Source organism: Balaenoptera musculus, chromosome 21 (assembly GCF_009873245.2).
Source record: "Balaenoptera musculus isolate JJ_BM4_2016_0621 chromosome 21, mBalMus1.pri.v3, whole genome shotgun sequence".
NCBI classification, from domain to species: domain Eukaryota; kingdom Metazoa; phylum Chordata; class Mammalia; order Artiodactyla; family Balaenopteridae; genus Balaenoptera; species Balaenoptera musculus.
The window spans coordinates 33759474-33786679 of record NC_045805.1 but is presented as its reverse complement, the minus strand read 5'-3'; the positions used below and the strand labels follow the sequence as shown (position 1 = coordinate 33786679).

General features: G+C 40.1%; 1 protein-coding gene across 1 annotated transcript in view; it reads left to right on the top strand.

Annotated features, from left to right (window-relative positions):
* KAT6A (lysine acetyltransferase 6A) overlaps positions 1–26781 on the top strand; it is a 108808-nt gene extending 82027 nt beyond the window's left edge. The window contains exons 10-17 of the mRNA XM_036838496.1: positions 8524–8665; positions 10166–10327; positions 11318–11411; positions 13571–13802; positions 14497–14749; positions 15916–16533; positions 19766–20078; positions 22170–26781. Coding sequence (XP_036694391.1) covers positions 8524–8665; positions 10166–10327; positions 11318–11411; positions 13571–13802; positions 14497–14749; positions 15916–16533; positions 19766–20078; positions 22170–24853 — 4498 coding nt within the window. The 3' untranslated portion in view covers positions 24854–26781. The remainder of the gene's footprint in view (positions 1–8523; positions 8666–10165; positions 10328–11317; positions 11412–13570; positions 13803–14496; positions 14750–15915; positions 16534–19765; positions 20079–22169) is intronic.
* Positions 26782–27206: the final 425 nt, after the last annotated feature.

Below are 27206 nucleotides of genomic sequence, written 5' to 3'. Positions count from 1 at the left end.
AGCAGCAGTAGGGTAAGAACTGTAAAATTCATCAACTTTCTTAAGTAGAATTTTAGACATTTTCTATTCATTTCCTTATCCACCATTGTGGAGGGTTCCCTGAATTTTCCATCAGAAAATATTGTGTAATTTAATAAGCTCTTTAGTATTGATAATTATGATCTTTTTCTATCTATTCATAATTTTAAGTACATTGTTAGAAAACCACATATATCTATTTAAAATGAGTTTAGGCTTGTTTCACTTCTGAGTTCTTTTAAACTTGAGTTGACTATAATGTCTAGAGATCTTATGTTTTCCAAATAATAAACCTGTATTTTTACTTTGTTAATGACTATTATTCTCTGCTAAATTACTTCAAATTATTTTCTTGTTGTTAAAGGTTTTAAACACTTTTTAAAAAATTCCAAATCCTAAAGCATGCAAAATAGGACAATTGGAGCAAAAACAAAAACGATCACAGGAGGAAAAATCTTTTGGGAAGTGGGATTATGCATTGTCTCCTATAATATTCAGATATTTGTGTGTGTGGTGTATGTTAAGTAATCTTGCATCCATGACTTAAAAAAAAAACAAAGCAAAATGAAACAACAACAATGAAGCAATAATGCTGCTTCATTTGGAGCAGTATGATTAAGTCTCAGATGTTGAAAAATAGAAACCAGAGTCTTAACCCTAGGTTTCTCCAACAGGGCCATGTGATGCACACACATGGAAGACAGGTCCATAGAGGGTCCTGCTCTGCCTTTAAAAACATGACATTGATGGGCTAGAGGCAAGAGGAACTGTGATCATGGGATAGCCTCTACTCCTGAGCTGCTTAGTGCCTAGCTTCTTAATGACCTCTTTGCTGCAAGAGCATATTAAGATCCTAAGAAGGCAGATTCCCATATTATTGAGTAGCTTAGGAACCTTGCTCTACCTTTTTATCCTGTTCCTGACTTGATTTGATGCGTAGATTATGACAGCCCCAGTTACTAAAGAACAGCCTCCTTGAAGTCCTTGAATGACGATTAAATGATGACGTAAAATGGATGAAAGAATAAAAATATTCGTATTACTAATTATAAATAATAGCAGCTATAGTTACCATTCACTGAGCTTGCTACTGGACTAAACATCTCTGGAATAATTCTGTGAGGTGGATATTGCTTTCTTCGTTTTACAGCCTAGGACCCAGCAAACATATTCAAGACCGTACAGTTTATAAGCAGCAGAACCAGGATTTAATCCCACTTTTCTCTTACCATATAGCCATAACCTTTAACCTCTGTGCTTCACTACTCCATACAGCATTGATATCTAGATTGATCTTAGATGGCTTGTACCATAGTCTTTGACTTAAGTAGTATTTGATGTAATTTTTATTGTATTAAAATTTTACTACAAGTTGACCTATTATAAAAGTCACACAAACTGCTACTATCTTGGGCAATGTTCAAAAGCCAAGAAGGTATTGTAGGAATTTCTAGGAAGAATATTTGCATCATCCTAGAAGTAAGGGAACCAATAAGCTGCAGCCCAGTCCTGACTTCATAGACTGTGGTGTCCATGTAATGGGTGACTTTAAAATAAATGTCAAGTATGGGGGCTATACCGCATGATGCAGCTAATCACAGTGACCATACACCTACTTGATAGTCAAGGCCGAGGTGCTCTCAGGAAGAAGATGACAGAAAGCAGCACCCAGCAGTATTCTTTAGGGCAGGGAGTATTCATAATCTCAATAACTGCATTTCATTTCGTGTGATCTAATGTTTTTCCTATATGATAATATCTTTTCATTGAGAGAACTGCAGCCATTTGTACTATTACTAGAAGAAATGTTTTGTTTTTTCCTGGAGTTTTATTGGATGATTCCCTTTAGACTAACAGTGTCATCCCAGTAGACTTGGTTTTAATAAAGTAAGAGGCTTTTAAAATACAAAGGAGCATAAGAGACTATGACAAACAACTGTATGCCAATCAAATGGACAACCTAGAAAAAATGGAAAAATTCCTAGAAATTTACAATCTCCCAAGGCTGAAGCAGGAAGAAATAGAAGATATGAACAGACCAATTCTCAGTAATGAAATTGAATCAGTAATAAAACAACTTCCAATAAACAAAACCCCAAGACCAGATGGCTTTATAGATGAATTCTACCAAACATTTAGTGAAGAGTTAACACCTGTCCTTCTCAAACTATTCCAAAAAACTGCAGAGGAAAGAATGCTTCTGAACTCATTCTATGAGGCCAGCATCACCCTGATACCAAAACCAGATAAAAATACCACAAGGAAAGAAAATTACAGGCCAGTATCACTGATGAACATAGATACAAAAATCCTCAACAAAATACTAGCAAACCAAATACAACAATACATTAAAATGATCATAAACAATGATCGTAAGCAATAATCAAGTGAGATATATCCCAGGGATTCAGAGGTTTTTCAGTATCTGCAAATCAGTCGGTGTGATATATACCACATTAGCAAATTGAAGGAGAAAAATGATATAATCATCTCAGTAGATGCAGAAAAAGCTTTTGACAAAATTCAACATCCATTTATGATAAAAACTCTCCAGAAAGTGGGCATAGAGGGAACATACCTCAACATAATAAAGGCCATATACGATAAGCCCACAGCTAACTTCATACTCATTTATGGAAAGCCAAAAGCATTTCCTCTCAGATCAGGAACAAGACAAGGGTGCCCACTCACCACTTTTATTCAACACAGTGTTGGAAGTCCAAGCTACAGCAGTCAGACAAGAAAAAGAAATAAAAGGAATCCCGATTGGAAGGGAAGAATTAAAACTGTCACTGTTTGTAGATAACATGCTACTATTCATAGAAAATCCTAAAGATGTGCAAAAAACTTTTAGAGCTCATCAATGAATTTGGTAAAGTTTCAGGATACAAAATTAATATACAGAAATCTGTTGCATTTCTGTACACTAACAGTGAACTATCAGAAAGAGAAATTAAGGAAACAATCCCATTTACGGTTGCATCAAAAAGAATAAAATACCTAGGAATAAACCTACCTAAGGAGGTAAAAGACATGTACTCAGAAAACTATTAAGACATTATGAAAGAAATTGAAGATGACACAAACAAATGGAAAGATATACTGTGTTCATGGATTAGAAGAATTATTATTGTTAAAAATGACCATATTACGCAAGGCAATCTACTGATTCAGTGCAGTCCCTATCAAATTACTAATGGCATTTTTCATAGAACTAGAACAAAAATTTTAAAATTTGTGTAGAAACACAAAAGATCCTGAATAGCTAAAACAATCTTGAGAAAGTAAAACAGAGCTGGAGGCATCATGCTCCCTGACTTCAGACTATACTACAAATCTACAGTAATGAAAACAGTATGGTACTGGCACAAAAACAGACACACAGATCAATGGAACAGGATAGAAAGCCCAGAAATAAACCCACGCACTTATGGTCAATTAATCTATGACAAAGAAAGCAAGAATGTACAATGGGGAAAAGACAGTCTCTTCAGTAAATGATGGTGGGATGACTGGACAGCTACATGCAACAGAATGAAACTAGACAATTTTCTTAAACCATGCATAAAAATAAACTCAAAATGGTTTAAAGACCTAAAGATAAGACCTGAAACCATAAAACTTCTAGAAGAAAATATAGGTGGAACACTCTTTGACATAAATCACAGCAGTTTTTTTGAGGATCTGTCTCCTAAAGCAAAGGAAGCAAAAGCAAAAATAAACAAGTGGGGGCTTCCCTGGTGGCGCAGTGGTTGAGAATCTGCCTGCCGCTGCAGGGGACATGGGTTCGAGCCCTGGTCCGGGAAGATCCCACATGCCACGGAGCGACTAGGCCCGTGAGCCACAACTGCTGAGCCTGCGCGTCCGGAGCCTGTGCTCCGCAACGGGAGAGGCCGCGACAGTGAGAGGCCCGCGCATTGCGATGAAGAGTGGCCCCCGCTCGCCGCAACTGGAGAAAGCCCTCGCACAGAAACGAAGACCCAACGCAGCCATAAATAAATAAATAAATAAAATTTAAAAAAAACAAATGGAACCTAATTAAACTTAAAAGCTTTTGCCCAGCAAAGGAAACCACTGACGAAATGAAAAGACAACCTACTGAATGGGAGAAAATACTTGCAAATGATATGACCAATAAGAGGTTAATATCCAAAATATATAAACAGCTCATACAACTCAACATCAAACAAACAAACAAACAAAAAACCCTCAAGACCAAGCTGATTAAAAAATGGGCAGAAGACCTGAATAGATCTTTTTCCAAAGAAGACATGCAGATGGCCAACAGGCATGTGAAAAGATGCTCAACATTGTTAATCATTAGAGAAATGCAAATTAAAACCACAATGAGATATTACCTCATGCCTGTCAGAATGGCTGTCATCAAAAAATCTACAAATAACAAATGTTGGCAAGGATGTGGAGAATAGAGAACCATTGTACACTGTTGGTGGGAATTTAAATTTATGCAGTTACTGTGCAGAACAGTATGGAGGTTCCTCAGAAAACTAAAAATAGAACTACCATATGACCCAACAATTCCACTTCTGGGTATATATCCAAAGAAAACAAAAACATTAAAGCGAAAAGATATATGCACCTCAATGTTCATAGCAACATTGTTTACAATAGTGAAGACACAGAAGCAACCTAAGTGTCCATCAACAAATGAATGGATAAAGAAGATGTTATGTATATATAACATATTCTTTATGTATGTGTGTGTGTGTGTGTATATATATATGTACATATGACAAAGGAATACCACTCAGCCATAAAAAAGAATGAAATAATGCCATTTGTAGCAACATGGATGGACTTGGAGGGTATTATGCTTAGTAAATAAGTCAGACAAAAAAAAATACTATATGATATCACTTATATGTGGGATCTAAAAAATAAACTAGTGGATGTAACAAAAAAGAAATAGACACACAGACACAGGGAACAAACTAGTGGTTACCAGTGGGGAGAGGGAAGGGGGAGGGGCAAGACAGTGGTGCAGATGAAGAGGTGCAAACTACTATGTATAAAATAAATAAGCTAAAATGACATATTGTACAGCACAGGGAACATAGCCAATATTTTAATAATAACTATATATGGAGTATAACTTTTAAAAATTGTGAATAACTATGTTGTACACCTGGGACTTATTGTACATCAGCCATACCTCAATAAAAAAAAAGAAAGAAAAATAAGTAGGAGGCTTTAAAAATGTTTTCAGCAGGAAGTGATCTAGAATAAACTAGATCATATTATGCTTGCTTCTATTTTATTAGTTTTCACATAATAAGGCCCAGTGAAGTTTTTTAAAAAATAATAAAATGCCATACATCTTGCTATTCCAAGTAAACACCTTGAAGTTGGCATTTGTCATTATTGTAACCTGGAAAAGTCACTGGTTCTTTCTCTCTTCCCTCCCCCTCCCTCTTCTCCCCCCCTTCCCTTCCCCCTCCCCCTCTCTTCTCTTCCCTCCCTCCATCTCTCTGTCCCTTACTTTCTTTCTTATTTCAAAAAGCTCAGAATTTTGTTTAGGTTTTTCAGATTCACATTTGTAGGAAATATTTATTTGTATTATTTAGCTGTCACACTGAACCTATACTCAAGGATTCTTCTATATCTTCATGTTGCAACAAGTTAAAATTGGTCATTGAGAATTTATTTTTTAAAGTATAGTTGATTTACAATATTGTATTAGTTTCAGGTGTACAGCAAAGTGATTCTGTTATATATATTTATATATATTATAAATAATTTGATATATATTAGATTATTTTCCATTATATCAGTAGGTTATTACAAGATAATGAATATAGTTCCCTGTGCTACACAGTAGATTCTTGTTGCTTATCTATTTTATATATAGTTTATATCTGTTAATCCCATACTCCTAATTTATCCCTTCCGCCCTCCCTTTCCCCTTCGGTAACCATAAGTTTGTTTTCTGTGTTTGTGAATCTGTTTCTGTTTTGTATGTAGATTCATTTGTATTTGTTTTTAGACTCCACATATAAATGATACCATAAAATATTTGTCTTTCCCTGTCTGACTTCACTTAGTATGATATTCTCTAGGTCCATGCATGTTGCTGCAGATGACAATAGTTCGTTCTTCATGGCTGAGTAATATTCCATTGTATGTATATGGGTGTGTATGTATATGTACCACATCTTCTGTTGATGTGCACTTGGGTTGCTTCCATGTCTGGGCTATTGTAAATAGTGCTGCTATGAACATTGAGGTTCATGTATCTTTTCAGAGAGTTTTTGTCTTTTCTAGATATAACTCATTGAGAATTTAGAACAGGTAAAGAATAGGTAAGTAGTAGAGTAGTTGCAGGGAGGAGGATGCCATTAAGTACATTTATAGGGAGAACCTCATTCCTCCACCTTCCTTTGAAGAAGAAATTGTTCAAAATCCAAGATATTCAGGAAGACAAGGCTGGCAGTTGTGGGTCATCTTTGAGACTCAGTACATTTAGTGCCCACATAACATGATGAAGTATGCAACTGGGGCCATTTCATTTTGAGGTTTTTTTAGTTCTGGTGGTAAAGAAGGAAAAAGCTATTTATCCTGCTGTCGTTCCTTCTCTGAGTAGTTTGAGGCAACATGCAAAGGAAATAAGCAGAGTGGCCTAGGAAGCCTTTCTTTTCTATGCTCTTGGCTCCTGCCTCTTTTATTTATAATGTCAGTCATTATTTGTTTCACTCAGTACTTTATTTTGGAATGGCTTTTTTTTGTACTAATGATATAATTTTGGGTTGTTTGAGTTTGACTAACATTAGATATTATTTTTGTGTTACATATTGTAGACATTTAGAAATACTCTATACCACAGCAGTTCCATGGAAGCTTTTAGTGTGCTGAATGGCAGTTTTAAAACTAAGATGTGGGACTGTAGAGAAGGAATTAATACACATTGTGAATCCCCAAGGGAGAAGAAAAAATTAATCACATGCCTTTTCCCACTTTACTTGAGCATGAAACACTTAAGTGTATACAGAACTAGTGTTACATAATACACCTGGGAAAGGCTTTAGTTGAATGTTAGATGTTTTCAGATAAATATGCTTCAAAAGCTGCTTCTAAAGTAGAACTTGAAAAAATAGTTATGGTCTTCACACGTGAACAAAGCAAACATTTTTGTACATTAATCTACTTTTTCTTTAATTCCAGATTAATCTTTTTAAAGCATAGCTATCTAAATTGATGGCAACTAAATTAATGAGGTTTTTTTTTTTTTTTTAATTTCCTTCAGCCTCAGTACTTATTTATATGAGGGAAGATACAGTATTTTATTTGGATTATATTCTTTGTCATCATATCATCCAGTATATTCACATATGCAGTTTTCATTGTAGGGTCAGATCTTAGCTTACCAAGGCGTGCTTACCGGTTTTGGACACAGTTCAGGATGCACGGAAGCCTCTGTGCTGAGGATACATGGGGTGTTTATTTTATAATAGAGAGCCATGGGGGGTCTTCTCAGTTCAGACTAAAATACATATAAAAGCCACTGGTTTTTAGTTTTAGGTTATGTTCCTTCTGTTACTTTATGAACTGATCTCATCACTTTGTTGCCTAGCTCCTCATAAAAGGGACATTATAAGGAAGAAATCCTGTTAAACTACGGCTAATATAGCAATAATAATAGCTAACAGTCTTGCTAATAGCAATAGCAAGACTAATAGCTAATAGTCTTGCTATTAGCAATACGGCTAATAGCAAGACTGTTGAATAAATATAAATGATATGACTATAACGGAGAATATGTGAATGAATAAATTGAAATTTTATTTCACCTTGAAAAATAGACTTTTGAGTTGCAGGATTTAATGTGATATTTAACTAGGAAGAAAGCCAGAATTTCACCGGTGGAAAGAAGGAGGTAGTGTAGTATGTCCTAACTTGAAAAAAAATATTATAATTTTATACTTAAAAAGATATACAAAATCTGCTTTTATAATACCTACTACATGTCCATCTTACTCAGCACTCTGTACCTAGTGTACCTAGCACAGGGGCCTGATAGTCAGTATTCAATAAATGTTCATTTTCTGAAATTAATGAGTGAATTATCAAATAAAGGAAGAAAGAATATAGAGCGTAACAAAATCTTCTTCACTTATTGGTGTGTTCTCAAGGTAGACTTTACTTTTTACTTACTGGAGATTATCAAGGAGTAGAGAAGGTGAGATTTTCATGTCTGTCCCGTGGGTAACTTAAAAAGACTGCAAAGTATTAGTCTAATAGGAAGAGCACTGAATTGGGTGAATTGATTCTCACCCCTGCCTTCTTGCCATTAATTAGTTGGATCCTGTTATTCAACTTAGTTTTATCTTTAGTTTTTGTTTTTCCTTTTTTTCATTTGATTAATGGGGATAACGATACATTCTTTACCTTTTTACCTGGGTAGTAATGAGAATCAAAAAAGAATAGTGATGAAAGTTTAAAGTCTTATAAAATATAAAGCCCTCTTATTTGTGTAATTATTTTTTACAGGCTGCCTAAGTTGTATCTCTGTGAATTCTGTCTAAAATATATGAAAAGTAGAACTATTCTACAGCAGCACATGAAGAAATGTGGTTGGTTCCATCCTCCTGCTAATGAGATTTATAGAAAGAATAACATTTCTGTCTTTGAGGTAAAGTAGAAGATGTTTAGTAGTTGTCTTCCTACCCATTTCAAATACAGTGCCACCTGTACTTTATCTAATTGCACAACTTGATTTTTTTTTGGAAATGTTATTTTACTGTTGTTCATTCACTATTGAGTCAGTAATTCAGCTGTATGAGGGAGAAGCAGAATTAGGCCAATCTAAGTGGTACGAAGTTCACAAGCTTGATCTCTGAATAAACTATTCTGTATTTCATTGAATCAAAGACATCAGTTGTAATATATCTTATTTTATGTACCACTGAGAAGGTAAAGGTACTGCTAATTATGATATATAAGACTCCATTTGATTATTAAATGCCAACAGATTTTTACTTATGTTTAGATGTGGTAAGATTGTGTCTTAGAATCTATGAAATATGGCACTTAAATAAAAAGATTTCTACTGCTCTATTTAAAGGAATATTGTGTAGAGGTATGTGTAATAGCTGTATATTGAATAAATCTTAATATATTTCCTGACTGCATCATGGTTGTATGACTTATGCTACATCTGTGATTCTGTGTTGTTAGTAGTGGTTTTTAATTTCTTGATCTCAGTTCTGTGGTTTAATTGCCAAGTATTAATTGGGTACCTTCCATGTGCTCAGTTCTGTTAATTACTATGATGATAGAATTTCAGATTGCCAGGAACTATTCCATCCCTCACTTTCTTCATCTTCCCAAAGCCTTTATTTTAGGTGAGGAATAGAGGAGCTCTTGACCTCGTGGGGAGGGAAAGGATGTGGTGTACAATAAATTACTTAAATTGCTAAAGAAGTTGTAGTCTTGAAATGTCAGTGTCTTTGGGTCTGATGTAGGCAATCGTCGGCATTGTCATGAAAGAGCTGGCTCCAGCAGTGCCAAGAGTTACAGGGGTATTGGGAGCATACAGCCCAGTCCTCCTGATCTTGGCCAACCAGCGCCCAAGAAATACCTCACTTGCCAGGTTGCTGCCTAGGGAACCTGCTTGGTGCTTCTGACAATAGATGGTCATCCCTTGAGTAGCTTTATTTGGGGGAAATCTCATCATGGCAGTCAGATTACATTGCTTCTAGCTGCTGGCACAGATTAAACTATAATTTTACCTTGTTTTACTTGTATGTATTTTAGAAGAGGTTGCATTTAGATCTTTTGTTGAATTAAATACTTTAAAAAATACATCAGATCAGCTTGCCATCTGAAGGATTCCTGTAGTCAATCTTGTTATAAAAGCAAAAAGTGCTATTTTTAAAGCTGGCCATCACCTCCTTGTCTAGACTTTTCATGCTTTGTGGAAGTGCAGTGTTTTATGTATTTAGTTGTCTTAAAATAGCAGGCACTGTACTCTGCCGTTTCAAGGGACAGCTTCCAGGTCCATTTTGTTCTGATAGCTGCCAGCTCCTCTTAGGCTGGACTGTGGGTACTCACAGGTGCTTGTTTCTGATGTGTGTTATTCTAGAACTAAAGAGACACCCTGTTGACCATTTTGTCTATTTTTTTCCTCTAGGTTGATGGGAATGTGAGTACCATTTATTGTCAGAACCTGTGTCTCTTGGCAAAATTGTTTCTTGACCACAAAACACTCTATTATGACGTGGAGCCATTTCTTTTTTATGTACTAACCCAGAATGATGTCAAGGGCTGCCACCTTGTTGGCTATTTTTCTAAAGTAAGTATATCAGCTTAAAATTTTTTTTGAATTTGTATGGAAATCTGAAACAATCTTTGCTGCTTCTCACTAGGAGACACTACAGGATGCAGCACCTCTGGGTGCCATCTAGCTTTCTGGAAAGGGAAACAGAAGGAACATTGAGAAACTTACCTGGTACCAACAGGTGCCTAGTAATGTTCAACAGACTGTACTCTGCTGGGAACATAAACTGCTGCTTACCCAGAGGGAAAGCTTTACTATGACTTATACTCCCATGGTGATGATAGACAGAACTCGTGAAATAAACAGAGTCATTACCTCTCTTGAGTTCTTTCTCATTTTAAATCTCTTCCTAATTTGCACTTTAGGCATAGAAGTAAGAATTTCTAGGAAGCCATTTTTATTAAAGGGTATTTTCTCTCCTTCAATTTTTCATTCTCTTGGGGAGAAAAAAAAGTTTCTTTTGTAGTCAAATAATGTAAAAGATATACTTTCATTTAAGCAAGCCCATGGTAAAATCTAAGTGTATAAAGATAGTTAAGTGAAAAGCCCTAGTTCTGTTATTAGGCTGTTTCAATAGTTAAATATAATTTAAAATATATTGCTTGATTTATGAAAGTGTATTTATACCCACCCTATGTAGCACCAAAAAGGGAAATAAAAGAAACTTTGGTGATGAATCGTCCCATTTGTAGCTTTGCAGATCTGTTGGGACTCGGATTCCTCTGCTCATCTCAGGCATTGACATACTGTTTTTGAGTTGCAGATGGTGTTGGGTGGCGTCATTTCATTTTATATTTTTATTCTTCTGGTATGGTTGCTTTGTGGGTAATGGCAGTGACTTAACCTTGTCCGCTCTCCTCCCAGAGGGGTGTTTTTTTCTTGATGTGCATTGCTATTCCCAAAGAACCAGGGCTGTGGTTTTGACTATTAGTCTTTGTTTCTTAAAAATTAGCATCAGTGTTTAGTCTTACCAGCCAAAAACTTGGCTTTTGTTTTCTCCACCAGGAAAAGCACTGCCAACAGAAGTACAACGTTTCCTGTATAATGATTCTTCCCCAGTACCAACGCAAGGGCTATGGCAGGTTTCTCATCGATTTCAGTAAGGATTATAGTAACATAATTGCTCATTGTCTCTTCCTGTGGACTCTGTGTGTGTGTGTGTGTGTGTGTGTGTGTGTGTGTGTGTATTTTTAAAGATTTGCAGATGACTTATTGGTTGCTTGTATCTTTTGTCATACTGCTGAGTGGAACATTAAAGCCTAAGGCCATGAACGTGTTTTTCTTTTGGTTGCATGTGAATATTTCAAAAATAGCTAATATTGGATATGAGCTTCTGTGTGATCTATAGCAAATAGTTTTAATTTGCAACTATTAATTTACAACAGAACTTAGTTCTATTTTATGCAGTTAATTCTATCTCACGACAATATTAAAAACACTGTAGAGCTACTTAAATTAGTACTAATAAAGAAGTGCAGCACCTGCCCTATTTTTATTACCTAGTTATCTGAGAAAATGTGTGTGTGCATCGTTTTTTTAGTTACAGGCTCTACCTAGTGGTTAAAAATATGCTATGCACCTTTAAAAATTTTAGAAGTAAATGATACAGTAAAAAATTTAATTTGAGTTAAAATTGAAAGCTAACAGTTCTAAAAAAAGGTTATTGTGGAACTTGCAATTTGTTGTTTTTTGATAAATTTATTTATTTTTGGCTGTGTTGGGTCTTTGTTGCTGCGTGCAGGCTTTCTCCTAGTTGCAGTGAGCGGGGGCTACTCTTTGTTGCGGTGCGCGGGCTTCTCATTGCGGTGGCCTCTCTTGTTGCGGAGCATGGGCTCTAGGCGCGTGGGCTTCACTAGTTGTGGCAGGCGGGCTCCGTAGTTGTGGCTCACGGGCTCTAGAGCACAGGCTCAGTAGTTGTGGCGCACGGGCTTAGTTGCTCCGTGGCATGTGGGATCTTCCTGGACCAGGGCTCGAACCTGTGTCCCCTGCATTGGTAGGCGGATTCTTAACCACTGTGCCACCAGGGAAGCCCTGCATGCATTTTGTTTTATACATTGATAATCTTGCTTAGAAAGTAAATGTATGTTTGAGGTAAATTTTATATTGATTATAAAATAGTGGTATTTGAGGGCATATTTTCCCTCAGATAATTGCTAAAAATAATATTTAAAGGAACACATTCAGAAGTAATGGTTAAACTAAGGATTTTGATACAGGCAGTTCTTCTACATATCAGATGATTATATCACTAGTATTAATTCTCATGCAGACCAATGAAGCTTATTCTACTTGGCCTTAGACTGTACTCCTGACTATATTTTATTGGAAATATGTGCCATTGGTTATTTTTTACATTTTCTTGGTGGTTTTTTTTTTTTCCGACTAATAGTAGAGGGTAAAACTCAGATTATTTCCTTTAATATCAGTATGTTGTTTTGAAATAGGAGTCATGATTGGACATGTATGCCATTAAGTAGCAAAGTTAGGGGAAAATATTTTACTATGCATTTATTAGTCATTTTTTTGAGATATACAAATAATTGTATGATTACAGTATTTGTTTTTATTTTAAAACATTATTTTAATGTAATGTATTTTCCCACATTACCATTCTTAGACTGATTTCCCTTAGAATTTATGCCTTTCTTTTCCTGTTCTTGAGACCCAACGCACTGGACAAGAGGACAAAGTAATACCACCACACACAGTGACACTCACACACTGACATTCTTGCTCACCAGGAATTAGGGTGATAGGTAATTGTGAGGAGAGCTTTGGTTGAAGTGAGAAATCGTCATCTAAATCACTCACAGAAGAACTGCAGTCTTCAGAGATAGGGTTTTGTAAAAACTAAAGGCATTCTTTTGTATTGTGCAATTCGTGTAGATCTGTTGCCATCTAGCGGTCGAAATAAAACATGCAAGGGTGGTTTCCCCTCCTTGTATATTGAATAAAAAGCATTCTTGCCTATTAATGTGAAGTCCTGATTTTTAACAGTTCGAATATTCTAACGGTGTGATTTATATTAACTATAGACAAAGTAATACTAACTTAATGTTCGGTGTATACAAATTATGTAATCTTCCTGCAAATTTGTTTTCAAGTGATTTTGTAATTTTGTTCTTTTCCTTGAAGGAATTTACCTTTGAAATGATAGCCTATGATACTTGGATTGATTGTGGAAGAGGGGCTTGTTATTTTTGTAAACTGCCCTCTTTTAGGCTCTCTGACATATTTGTGATTTGGGGGTTTCTTTAGGTTATTTGTTATCAAAGCGTGAAGGCCAAGCAGGGTCTCCAGAGAAACCGTTATCCGATCTAGGTCGTCTTTCCTACATGGCTTATTGGAAAAGTGTAATATTGGAGTGCCTTTATCACCAAAACGACAAGCAAATCAGCATTAAGAAGTTAAGTAAGTTGACTGGAATCTGCCCTCAAGACATTACTTCCACACTCCACCACCTGCGAATGCTGGACTTCCGGAGTGACCAGTGAGTATCACATCCCTTTGTATAACCTTTGAAAGGTAATTAGGTAGAAGGTTTTGGATTGGACAGCCAAATTATCAGTTAAAGGACATAAACTAATATAAATGGTGTACTTGCTGATACTGAGACATCATTTTCCTTTCTATATTTTATACTATTGACCATATTTTTTTTAAACTTTTTTTCTGGTCTTCCTTCTAACTTTTGGACCTAAGCTACTGAATCTTTTATTTTATTTATTGGGAGCTCCTTCACAATACAAGAAGTAACAACTGGAGAAAGTAGTGTCAAATAAAATACACCCTTGATTAATTTCCATACAAATGGGACAAAAGAAATACAGGTCAAAGGAAAGACAGCTTACCCTTTTCTAGTGTGGTTGAGAAAAGGTCACAAAGAAAGGAGGCATTTGGGCTAGAAAGATGGAGAGTAAAAGATAGAGGACAGGAGAGTCGCAGAAGTTTCAGAGGTGGGAAGTGTGAGATGGGAAGTGGCTGAAACAACCTCATCCCTTGCTCTAGTTGCGTGTGAAGTCTTTGTCCAGTTCATATTCTGAGCCATCTCAGTGGTGGTGTCTTCCCAGGCAGGCTTTTTGTGAAGCATTTATCTCCAGGGCTTTCTGAGGGTGTAGCTCCATATTCATTGTGTGGTACTCCTTGTGCATCGTTGATTGCTATAAACTTTTCTCTGGTTTCAGATTTGTGATTATCCGCCGGGAAAAACTTATCCAAGATCACATGGCAAAGCTTCAGCTGAATCTGCGGCCTGTGGATGTAGATCCAGAGTGTTTGCGCTGGACTCCTGTCATAGTCTCCAATTCCGTCGTCTCGGAGGAGGAGGAGGAGGAGGAGGAGGAGGAGGAGGAGGAGGAGGAGGAGGAGGAGGAGGAGGAGGAGGAGGAAGGAGAACAGGAAGAGCCTCAGAGCCAGGAAAGAGAATCAGAGCCGAGTGTAAGGGCACGAATGGTCCCTGTTGTTGATGATAGAAGAGCATAGTTTGGTTTTCATGAGTGTTTGTGATGTACCTATAATGGTATCTTAAACGAACACCATGAATTCACATTAGAATTTCTGAGTTTATTTCAGTGATAGAAATTTCAGGAAGACTGGGTTTTGTTTACTTCTTTCTATATTTTTAAGCCTTGTATCATTAGGAAACCTTCAAATTTGTTATAATATGTTACTTATGAGTAAATATTTCTTATCAGAGTGCCAATAAGCAGCTAAATTTGAAGCTGTATAGAAATTGAGGAATCTGAATTGAATCTAAATCTGACCATTGTTTAAAATAAAATGAAGATACATTTTCCTTAAAACATTAAGGAAATAAACAGATGCATGTTTTCTAATAGAGCACCAAATAGTTCAGTGTCTCTAGCCATTAAAGGGTTAATGAGGGACTGTACTACATCATTTTCAGTATTTTTCTTCATGTGATGTGTACTTGTCTCTGTTATTTTTTTTAAAGCAGTGCTTTCACCCTTTAAAAATCTATGTCCTCCTTTGATAAACATAAAGTTTCATGCCCGTTTATAGTGTAATTTTCAAAATAAAATGAAATATTCAGAATAAAATAAGTCAAAATAATTACAGAAATTTTCTTTCATTTTTTGAGCATCCTCTTTCTCTTGCCCACGCCCCAGAGTCTGTCTCCTCTGTTTAGAAATTTCTGTTTCTGAGAAATTTCATAAACTATCTCATTTAACATTTACTAGATTGTAAGAATAATAATATTCACTTTGTTTATTGAATATGGTATTGTATAGCAGTTAAGAGCACTGGCTCTTGGGTCAGACTGTCTGGGTTTATATCCCAGCTTCTTCATTTGCCATTGCATGACCCGGGGCAAGTTACTTACATTTTTTGTGCCTCAGTTACCTCATTTGTAAAATGGGGATATAATAATATTTCACGTAATTGGTGTGAATTATACCCATATAGCATTTAAAACAGTGCCTAACACATAAGAGATATTTATGTTAGCCATTAAATAATTAATAACTTTCTCTTTAAAGCTCTGTTTTCTTTTTTTATCTCAGTATTTAAAAGGTCAGAATAGGAGATACAACTAAATAAGACTGAAAATTAACCAGCATGGTTTTATTTTCTAAAATCAGGTGGGGAAGTCTGCATCTCGTGAGAACAAAGAACAAGATTCTTATTCTTTAGTAGAAAGTGAAAAGAAACCAGAAGTTACGGCGCCAGCCAGTTCTACGCGTTTGAACAAACAGGTCCTTCCCCGTGACAGTCTTCCTGCCAATAATCAGCCATCTCGGAGAGGCCGCTGGAGGAGGAAGAACAGAAAAGCCCAGGAGCGCTTTGCTGATGAGGATTCGAAACTGCTTTTGGAAGAGACATCAGCTCCTCCGGAGCAGTATGGAGACCGTGAGGAAAAATCAGAAACCTGCCAAGAACAGTACACGGAAAGCCAGGAGCAGTCGGCAGCCTCGCAGGAGCAGCCGAGCCAGGACGGGAAGCCAGACGGTCCCAAAAGAAGACCGAGTGAGGTGCTTGAGCTCTGGCGAGGACCGCTCAAGAAAAGTCCCGAGCCTCTGAAGTGTGGGCTGCCAGAAAGCCACGACAGGCTGCCCCGTCGCTACAGTGAAGGTCGCTACAGCGATGGGGACAGGACCCTCCTGCGGGGCTGCAGCGAGAGCAGTGAGGAGGAGGGGGAGCCCGAGAGCCCGCGGTCCAGCTCGCCCCCAGTCCTCACCAAGCCCACGCTGAAGCGGAAGGTGGGGCCCGTCTCTGTGCTGTCCTGGAGTTAATCCATAGCGTGTTAGCCTTTCAGCTTCAAGCCTCAGTATGTTGTAGCATATGATGTTCCCAGGGAACATCTGAAATGTGCACATGACTTCTTTGGTTCATGGGAGTTCACTTACAAGTCATAAACTTATTTAAGGGCCGACAAACTGTTTTCAGCTTGCTGGTTTGATTTCAAAGTATGACTTTTCAGAGATTTAAAAAAAAACATACAGGGACTTCCCTGGTGGTCCAGTGGTTAAGACGCTGCACTTCCACCGCAGGGGGCACGGGTTTGATCCATGGTTGGGGAACTAAGATCCCGCATGCCACGTGGTGTGGCCAAACATAAACAAACACAACGTACAGATTAGAAATGTTTCTATTAGAAAAGGAGAGGAAACCACTACACAGTTCGATGGAAAGTGGGCGTAACGGTGCCCTGTGTTGCGATGCTCAGAGTGAAGCCATTCTTCTCACCCCAGGTGGTACTGTCTCCCCTGTCCTCTGTCCTCCCTTCTCGCTCTCCTCTCCACCCCTCCAGTGGTTTGACTTAACTTTGTTTTAAAAGTATTTTCTAAACTATATTTCATCATCTTGCGAAGGTTGAACGATAGCCAGATCGTTAGTAAACGCTGTATGATGATGACAATGAATTCTGTTAATCTGTATACCAGAAATCTCCCAGGCTGTGGAGTGAACTTTAAACATTGCTGCAGACCAGCCAGACTGAAGTGTGTCAGCTCTCTGGATGAGCCATTCTGTGCTAGTGAGGTGACAGCTTTCATCCAGAGCAATAAAATCATTCTTTTCCTTAGCAGAACCTTAAAAAAAAAAGATAGGGCTGTTTATTAAAGAATGAGCTTTCCATTTTAGAACAGTTTTAGATTTACAAATTTATTGCAAAGAAAGTACAAAGAGTTCCTATATTCCCCACACCCAGTTTCCCCTATTATTAACCTTTTACCTTGGTATGGTACATTTGTCACAAATAGTGAACCAGTACTGATGCGTTTTTAGCTAGAGTCCAAACTTCATTCAGCTTTCCTCTGTTTTCCCTAATGTCTTCTCCTGCCCCAGCACACCACCTTACGTTTAGTTGTCATGTCTCTTTAGGCCCCCTTGTTGGTGACAGTTTCTCAGACTACTTGTTTTTGAAGGCCTTGCCAGGTTTGAGGAGTACTGGCTAGATTTTGTAGAATGCCCCTTATGATAGTAAAATGGGGTGATGTGTTTTGCGGAAGAAGGCCCCAGAGGTAAAGTGCCATTCTCATCACGTCACATAAGGGCATCTGCCGTGAGTCTGTACCGATTACGAAATACAAGGGTATTTGCTGTCAGTGTGACTTCTCACTGTTCACGTTCACGTTAACCCCAGTCGTCTGGCTCCAGGTATCAGGTTTGTCAGGTTTCTCTACTGTAAAGTTACTCCTTTTTTCAAACTCTTTTCCATACTATATTCTTTGGAAGGAAGTTACTGCCTACAGCCCACACTTAAGATACAGGGAGTTATGCTCTACTCCCTAAGAGCAGAATATTGTGTTAATTATTTGGAATTCTGCTTGGGAGATTTATCCATTTTTCCCCATCTATTTCTTGATTCAAGCATTTATTTATATCAGTATGGACTCATAGATATTTACTTTATACTTCGAGTTATAATCCAGTTCTACCACCTTATTAATTTGTTGCTCAGATTGTTCCAGCCTTGGCCATGAGGAACTCTTTCAGTTTTGCTCCTGTGTCTCTTCACCATACATACCCTCAACATTGTGAAGTTTTTTTGGTTTGTTTTGAGCACTTCGTTACATTCTGGTTCTACAAAATGTTCCAGGTTCATCTTGTCTATTTCATGCCCCAGTCCTAGGATCAGCCATTTCTCCTCGGAGCAAGTCCATATTTTGTTTTGTTTTGTTTTAATTTATTTGTTTATTTATTTTTGACTGTGTTGGGTCTTCGTTTCTGTGTGAGGGCTTTCTCTAGTTGCGGCGAGCGGGGGCCACTCTTCATCGCGGTGCGCAGGCCTCTCACTTTCGCGCGGCCTCTCTTGTTGCGGAGCACAGGCTCCAGACCCGCAGGCTCAGTAACTGTGGCTCACGGGCCCAGCCGCTCCGCGGCATGTGGGATCTTCCCAGACCGGGGCTCGAACCCGTGTCCCCTGCATTGGCAGGCAGATTCTCAACCGCTGAGCCACCAGGGAAGCCCGCAAGTCCATGTTTAACCTAGTTTGAAAATTGTGTTCTCAACTAGAAAACTAGTAAATTTGAAGTGGAGAAAAAATGATTAACCTGCTGTTCGTTACGTGATCATGAAGAATATATCTTTGCCATCCTAGGCTTATATTGCCTTTTTATAAAATAAAAGTGTGCTATTTCCCTGTGTAAAAAGAGAATATTGTAACAGGCAGTGAGATCATGTACAGGATGCTTTTGAAATTTTTGAAGAGATTCACTTGACTAGGAGTCAGAAACTGTTCTACAGCCATTTCTGTACTGACTGGATATGACCTTAAAGCAAGTCCTGTAACTTCTCTGGCCTCTCTAGAACGAGGGGATTGAATTAGATCAGTTTTGGTGATACAGTATTATTTTGTGACATCTTTCATGTGATTCAAGGTGTTAGATCAACCCTAGTACAAAATTGTGCCTAATGTACCAGGTCCCAATAACAGAGTTATTTTACTTCTGAATGCTCACGGACACCAAGGAGACCTGTACCGATTCCCAGGCTCCACTGTACCTCTTTGTGGATAGCCTATGAAAATGGTGTACAGCCATCCTCATGGTTCTGCTGACCTGCACAGTGGAGCTGTGAGACGAGGAGTGTTTTATTTCTCTTTTTCTTTTGAGGAAAAGAGAAGGTAAGGGACTAGCCACTGTGTCATTTCTGAAATAGGCAGCTTCCCTAGGGTGCTAAATTTAACTGAACTGTTAGTAAGGGAATGATAATATCTACTCTCTAGGTGTGCCTGTCTATTCTTTTACAAAGTTGTATTCAGTGATACTTTGTATCTGTGACACTTTATGTATGTATAGTATCTTACTATAGTATTTTTTTTTCTTTTACTATACTATTTTGAAATAATATTCAAAATGTCTTTTGGCAAACGGCCTACTCCTTTTGTATGTGCTAATTCTAGCAGGTTTAAAAACTATTCATCATGTTACTAATGGAAATGATAGCATTCATTGCTGTAAATAAAATGCTCCTTTCTCTTTTAAATAGAAACCAATTCTTCACCGAAGAAGGCGAGTCCGAAAACGCAAACACCACAATAGCAGTGTGGTCACAGAAACCATTTCTGAGACCACGGAGGTCTTAGACGAGCCTTTTGAAGACTCTGACTCCGAGAGGCCGATGCCCAGATTAGAACCCACGTTTGAGATTGACCAGGAGGAAGAGGAAGAGGATGAGAATGAGCTCTTCTCTCAAGGGTACTTCCGTCACTTGTCCTCACAGGACATTATCAGGTGTCGACCCGCTTCTAAGAGGAAGTCTAAAGACGGAGACGAAGATGAAGATTCAGACGATGCTGACGGTATGTTTCGCAGAGCTGTTGCTTACTGTGGTTTTCTTGTTGTGAAAGATACAGCAGTGATAGTGGCAGACCTCCAACAGAGAGGGCTGAAAGGCAGACACGACCCACTGGGCAAGTGCAGAATGACTTGCAGCCTCTGAAGAGTTGTATCAAGTGTACTCATGCTCATTTTCTCACTTACTTTTCTGTCCTTTTATAAAAGTGCTTTTTCGTAGTTCCCCCTTCGACTCAAGACCTACTTTTGCCTCTGCAGAAAATATCTTGCTGTTAGGAAATGGTTCTTTTTGCCTACTCCCTTCTCGGCCATTATCTGAATCTTTAGTCATTGGGTAGATTAGACTTAGCATCAGGAAGATATTTAATTAATAACCCTTTACTGGAATGTGCAATCTATAGACCTGGCCTGTTTTGCTAATTGTGTATGCTGAGTGCTTAAAATAGGCACTCAGTAAATATTGTTAAATGACTAAGTGCTTAGACGTGGTTCTCAAATAAGGTCAGATTCATGTAAATTGGACTTGCTTCAGATCTGTTCCCGAATCATATCTCTAATATGTCTTACTCAACAAGTAGTAAATTTCTAATAAAAATGGTAACAGTACCTCAAAATAAGTTAAATTTTATGGCATAACTAAAAAGCCACTGATTAGACTTGTTGTCATTTCCTTTGTAGAGATGAAAAAAATGGGCGTATATATGACTTGGGTCCCAAACTAGTTGTTCACGTCTAGCCTAAAGTTTCTGCCCGTGTGTAGTGCTGCTTCTGTCTGCAGGGCTTGCCTTGCTGGGGTCAGATTGAGCTGCTTTGCTTTGCTGGGCGAATTTGAAGGAATCTTGTTGTCCACACTTGGTACATAAATCTATAGCTTTTATGTACTAACCAGTTGGGCTTTTATTCTCCTTTTAAAAATAAATTCACTCAATTTCAAATCTAGTAGACAACTTGCATTTTCTTCAGTCTCGTATTTTTGTATAATAAATACTTTTAATATAGTAATAAGATGACTAAGTTTTTTGCTTTATCGTGCATGATTTTCCAGAATTTTATTATGTTATATTTTGAGATGTATAAGTAGGAAGCTAAAAATTTATTTTGTAAAATGTGGCACTTTAGTAAAATTCTATCTTGGATCATCATAGATTAAAATAGTATCCTGTAAGTTCCTGTTGGCCAAATTTTTCTCTAATGTAGACATTTCCTTTGTTTATTTTCAGGTTGTTACTGCTAACTGTACCTTTTCAGTCCCACCAGTGCCCCTCCCCCTCAATCCTATTGAAAAATAGGATTTGCTGGTCTTCTCTTTAAAAATTAATGGGAAATGTGGATGTACTTAATACCACACCAAACTGTACACCTAAAAATGTTAAAATGGTAAATTTTATGCTGTGCCTATTTATAGTTTTTAGAAATAGAAAAAATCATTGGGGAGAAAATAATGTTAATAATCAAATTTATTTCTAATAAACCATTGTCATTGGTACATTAACTTTTGCTTCAGGTCAGTATTTGTCCGGGACTACATGCCTTGCAGCTCTTCCTATACAAACACAACATTGGCTGGGAACTGTTGGTGTAGGGTTGCTCAAACATGGCCTGGAGTAATTGGCTCGATATTACCTGAAGTAATGATTTTGTAGAAACTAAGAAAACCAGAGCAATAATATAAATTGCAAACAGGGGTTGGGGGAAAGAAGGGGAAATGAGCTGATGTGTAATTTACACAATAAAGACAGCTTGTCTAAAGTAGCTGTAGGAACTACTTAGTATTTGCATCCTTATAAAGCTTATTTCCATTTTAAAGATGGTGAAACTGAATACTAAGAGTAACTCTCCAAAGCTATGTGGTTGGTGATGATAAACTTGAACCTAGTGGGTGGACCAGGGTCCTCTCGTTGCTCCGCCAGTTCACTGTGTGACTTCAGAGGATAGCATGAAATGGGTGTCTCCTTTAGATTCTTAACTGGAAAATGACAGTCAGGAGTTCAGGATGATTATTAAAATCATTTCTGTTGTACGTGTGGTCTCAGAAAGAGGCATTAAAAAATACAAGATCCTGTAATCTGTTTTTATTTTTTATCCCTCCTGTGCAGACACTCCTATCCTAAAGCCAGTATCTCTTTTGAGAAAATGTGATGTGAAGGATTCTCCACTTGAGCCAGATACGTCCACGCCCATGAAAAAGAAGAAGGGATGGCCCAAGGGCAAGAGCCGCAAACCAGTCCACTGGAAGAAAAGACCTGGTCGCAAGCCGGGACTTAAGCTGAATCGGGAGCTGGTGGCTGTTTCTACTCGAGAATGCGTTGTTGAGCCCGTTGTCCCCCTTCCTGAGCCTGGACGTGAACCCCAAGTTCAAGAGAACCAGGAAGCTGTTGAATCACGAGAAGACTTGCCTTTAAGGGAGGAAAGGAAGGAAGGGGAGGAGCTGCCCCTGGAAGCGGAGGAGGGGGAGGAGGGGGAGGAGGAAGAGGACACCACCAGCAGTGACGTCAGGGCGGCCTCTCCGGCGGACAGTTGCAGCCCCGAGACCAGAGCCAAGGAGCCCGAGGTGGGCGAGGAGGGGGAGGAGGAGGAGGAGCCCCGCGTCCCTGCGGGGCAGCAGCCGTCGGAGGAGGGGCCACAGGAGCTGGCACAGCGTGCCCGCGAGGAGGAGGAGGAGGAGGAGGAGGAGGACGCCGCTGCGGAGGCCCACCAGAGCGAAGACCATGATGCGGACGACGAGGACGACGGCCACCTGGAGCCCACAGAGAAGAAGGGGCCGGAGGAGCAGCCGGCTGGGGGCGACAGCAAGGAGGAGCGCGGTGGCCAGGAGTCTTTTTTAGATCCTGATGTGCACAGCAGTCGGGAGCACGCAAAGGACAAGGAGGAGACAGAGCCGGATTCCGAAGAGGAGCAGACTTCCCACAACGCGTCCGTGGTCTCGGAGCACATGCCGGGCTCTGAGGACGACCACGAGGAGGACTCCCACTCTAAAGAAGAGCTGCTGCAGCTGAAAGAGGAGGCGGAGATCCCTCACAGTGACCTGGATCTGGAGACCGTGCAGGCCGTGCAGTCTCTGACTCAGGAGGAGAGCAGCGAGCACGAGGGCGCCTACCAGGACTGCGAGGAAACCCTGGCGGCCTGCCAGACCCTGCAGAGCTACACCCAGGCCGACGAGGACCCGCAGCTGCCCCTGGTGGAGGACTGCCACGCCTCGGAGCACAACAGCCCGCTGTCTTCTGTCCAGTCCCACCCCAGCCAGTCGGTGCGCTCGGTCGGCAGTCCCAGCGTGCCTGCCCTCGAAGGGGGCTACACCCAGATCAGCCCGGAGCAAGGATCCCTGTCCGCGCCGTCTATGCAGAACATGGAGACCAGCCCCATGATGGATGTGCCTTCCGTATCGGACCACTCCCAGCAGGTGGTGGACAGCGGCTTCAGCGACCTGGGCAGCATCGAGAGCACCACGGAGAACTACGAGAACCCCAGCAGTTACGACTCCACGATGGGCGGCAGCATCTGCGGGAACAGCTCCTCCCAGAGCAGCTGCTCCTACGGCGGCCTGTCGTCCTCCAGCAGCCTCACCCAGAGCAGCTGCGTGGTCACCCAGCAGATGGCCGGCGTGGGCGGCAGCTGCGGCCTGATGCCGCAGAGCAGCGTCCCGCCCGCCGCCGCCGCCGCCCCCTGCAGCATCAAGTCCCCTCAGAGCTGCGCCGTGGAGCGGCCTCCCAGCACCCAGCAGCCGCCGCCGCCCCAGCCGCCCCCGCAAGCGCCGCCCGCCCCGCCGCCGGCCCCGCCACCGCCGCCCCCGCCGCCGGCCCCGCAGCCACCGCCGCCGCCCCCGCAGCCCCAGCCCCCGGCCCCGCCCCCGCAGCAGCAGCAGCCCCCGCTGTCCCAGTGCAGCATGAACAGCAGTTTCACCCCAGCGCCCATGATCATGGAGATCCCAGAATCTGGAACCACGGGGAACATCAGCATCTACGAGCGGATCCCCGGGGACTTCGGGGCCGGCAGCTACTCCCAGCCGTCAGCCACCTTCAGTCTAGCCAAGTTGCAGCAGCTGACCAACACCATTATGGACCCTCATGCCATGCCTTATAGCCATTCTCCTGCTGTGACTTCCTATGCAACCAGTGTTTCTCTGTCCAACACGGGACTGGCTCAGCTGGCTCCGTCGCACCCCTTGGCTGGGACCCCTCAAGCACAAGCCACCATGACGCCGCCCCCGAACTTGGCCTCCACTACCATGAACCTCACGTCCCCTCTGCTGCAGTGCAACATGTCTGCCACCAACATTGGCATTCCCCACACTCAGAGGCTGCAAGGGCAGATGCCAGTCAAGGGGCACATCTCCATCCGCTCCAAGTCCGCGCCCTTGCCCTCCGCGGCAGCTCACCAGCAGCAGCTGTATGGCCGCAGCCCGCCTGCGGTCGCCATGCAGGCTGGCCCTCGTGCGTTGGCTGTTCAGCGTGGCATGAACATGGGGGTTAATTTGATGCCAACCCCCGCCTATAATGTCAATTCCATGAATATGAACACCTTGAACGCCATGAACAGCTATCGGATGACGCAGCCCATGATGAACAGCAGTTACCATAGTAACCCTGCCTACATGAACCAGACAGCACAGTATCCTATGCAGATGCAGATGGGGATGATGGGGAGCCAGGCCTATACCCAGCAGCCTATGCAGCCAAACCCTCATGGAAACATGATGTACACGGGCCCCTCCCACCACAGCTACATGAACGCTGCTGGCGTGCCCAAGCAGTCACTCAACGGACCTTACATGAGAAGATGAGCAAGACGAACTTGCAGTTAAAAACTTAAATATATATAAATAAAGGAACCTTTTATACTGACAAACCAGAGAAAAATGGACCTTTTTTCCAGTTAAAATATTGCTGTAGATTTAGAGGAATTTTTCTTTGGTTTATTTTATTTTTTAGAAAACCTGGTCTTTCTTCTCTTTTTTGGGGGGTTCATTTTGTTCTGGGTTTTGGTTTTCTTCACAATCTTGAACATTTTACAATAGAACTCATCTAAAAATGGATTTGGGGACGGGGAAACATGCACAAAAATCTTTTCATAATTAAAAAGAGCCTTACTTTCTTTACACACCACATGGACAGACTTTGTGTAAGAGTGAATTATCTATATTTTATTTTAAGATGTATGTTTCCCCTCAGTGTTTGCAGCTCCCAATGTTGTCATTTTTAAATGTTATATATACATCTCGAGGGTTAGCCAGACCCTTTCCTCCACACCCAGCCTTTCATTCCCGACTTCATTCCAGCAGGAGGCACTTATGGGAGACTCGGACGGGGACATGGAGAACAACCCAAGCTCCTTAAACTTATTATTATTGTTAATATTATTATTATTATTAATAAAGTGAGGCAGGAAAATGCTTCTCCTCTTAAAATCCCCTCCACTCCCTACACACACACATGCACGCACACACACACACCTCTTGAAACCTTTCCCCAAGAATGTTTCTTTATAGATGAACTTCATTGAAATGTTTGTTTTTCTTAAATCAAGTGTAATATAATTTTTTTTTAAACTACTCCCACTCAGCACTCAGAGACACAAAAATACTGTAAGTCTCAGTTAACAGCGGAATCTCAGAGGAAAGCTGTTCGCAATCCTAATCCAGCCTTGGAGGAATAGATGGTCAGTTAACAATCAAAAAGCAATTAACCTCCTGTTTTTTACCACCTGGTGAATCAGCCATAGGCACATATTCCACGCAGCCTCTTGTTTTTGGTATGTACTTCGAGATGCCAAGGGTCTTGATTCTTGAGCCTTTGACTCTGATTAAACTGAAACAGTCCCCAGTGATTAGCCTCTTATATTCTCATGTAAAGGGTTGGTGGATGACTGTGCATGTCAGGGATTTGAGAAATAGCTGACTAACCTTTGACACTGTTTACTTTGTGTTGGAAGAGATGACGCAGAATGTGTGTCGTGAGGGAGATAGTGGTGTGAGTTTTATAGCTACTTCAGTGGTACATACCTCTAGTTTTCCTTTGTCTTTTGAGATCCTGAGTTCCTCCCCTGTGAATCAGAGTGCGCCAGCCCCTCTCCTGTGAGTGGCTGAAGAGAAGAGGGATTAAACCAACCACCAGCATAGTAGGGCAAATCTGGACAGCAGGGTTTTAGCAGGCTCCTGTGTTGCTCCCAGCTTCATTCTCTTTTCTCTTGTGCAGCCAGTTCGCCCATTCTCTTCTTGTTACTTGCTCCAGGGATAGGTAAAAAAAAAAAATATATATATATATATATATATGTGTGTGTATATATATATATATACACATATATACGTTCCATCATTAGAAGATGGACACTATTATACCACTTGGTATGTGCAGTCAAATATCCAAAAGGGGGAAGTACTGCTTAAAGAAATACCTGTAAGCATTAAATTCTCTCCTTTATTTGTACATTTTATATAGATAAATTTTTGAAGTACGAATTAGGCATTAAATTTTTTCAAATGCACAGGTTTGTTGGGTTTTTTTATACACTTTAATTGACTTTCTCAATTAAACGTGTTAGGTAGAAAAAGGCAGAATTCCACATCTTACCGCTGTCGATTCTGAGCATGTGCAAGGCTGTGTAGGACCCAGTTTCTCTGTATATACTGTTGCAGTTCCCAGTCGTCTGTGTAGAACGTGCACTGTGCTGCCCTCTGCCTACTCTTCGGAGCTGTCATTGCTTCCTGGTTGGGGTGGGGACGGGGTGGGTCGGGAGGGAGGGAGGTGTATTGGGAGGAGGGTGGGTCAAGGCAGAAGGAGAAGCTGTTGAAATGAGGGCCGTGAATTCAGTTTCTGTTGGTTTGCGGTTGTGTTTGGTTTTGTTTCTTTAAAAAAAAAAAAAAAAAATTTCAATCAGGCAGCTCCCTTTTCCACAAGCCTTTTTGTGACTTTAGAACTATTGTAGAGAAAATGTTTTTTTCTATATTATAAAAGAAATTATCCAACACAGTAATATTGGTACCTGTCATTTTTTCACTTCTGTTTAAAAAAATGTATTTTTAGCAAGATAACTTGGGTAATCTTCTAAAAAAAGAAATTTAAAAACTCACTGTTAGTGACTTTGATGCCTTTTAAAATAAGAGCTTTTTCATTTCATTCCATCTTTAAAATTTTTTA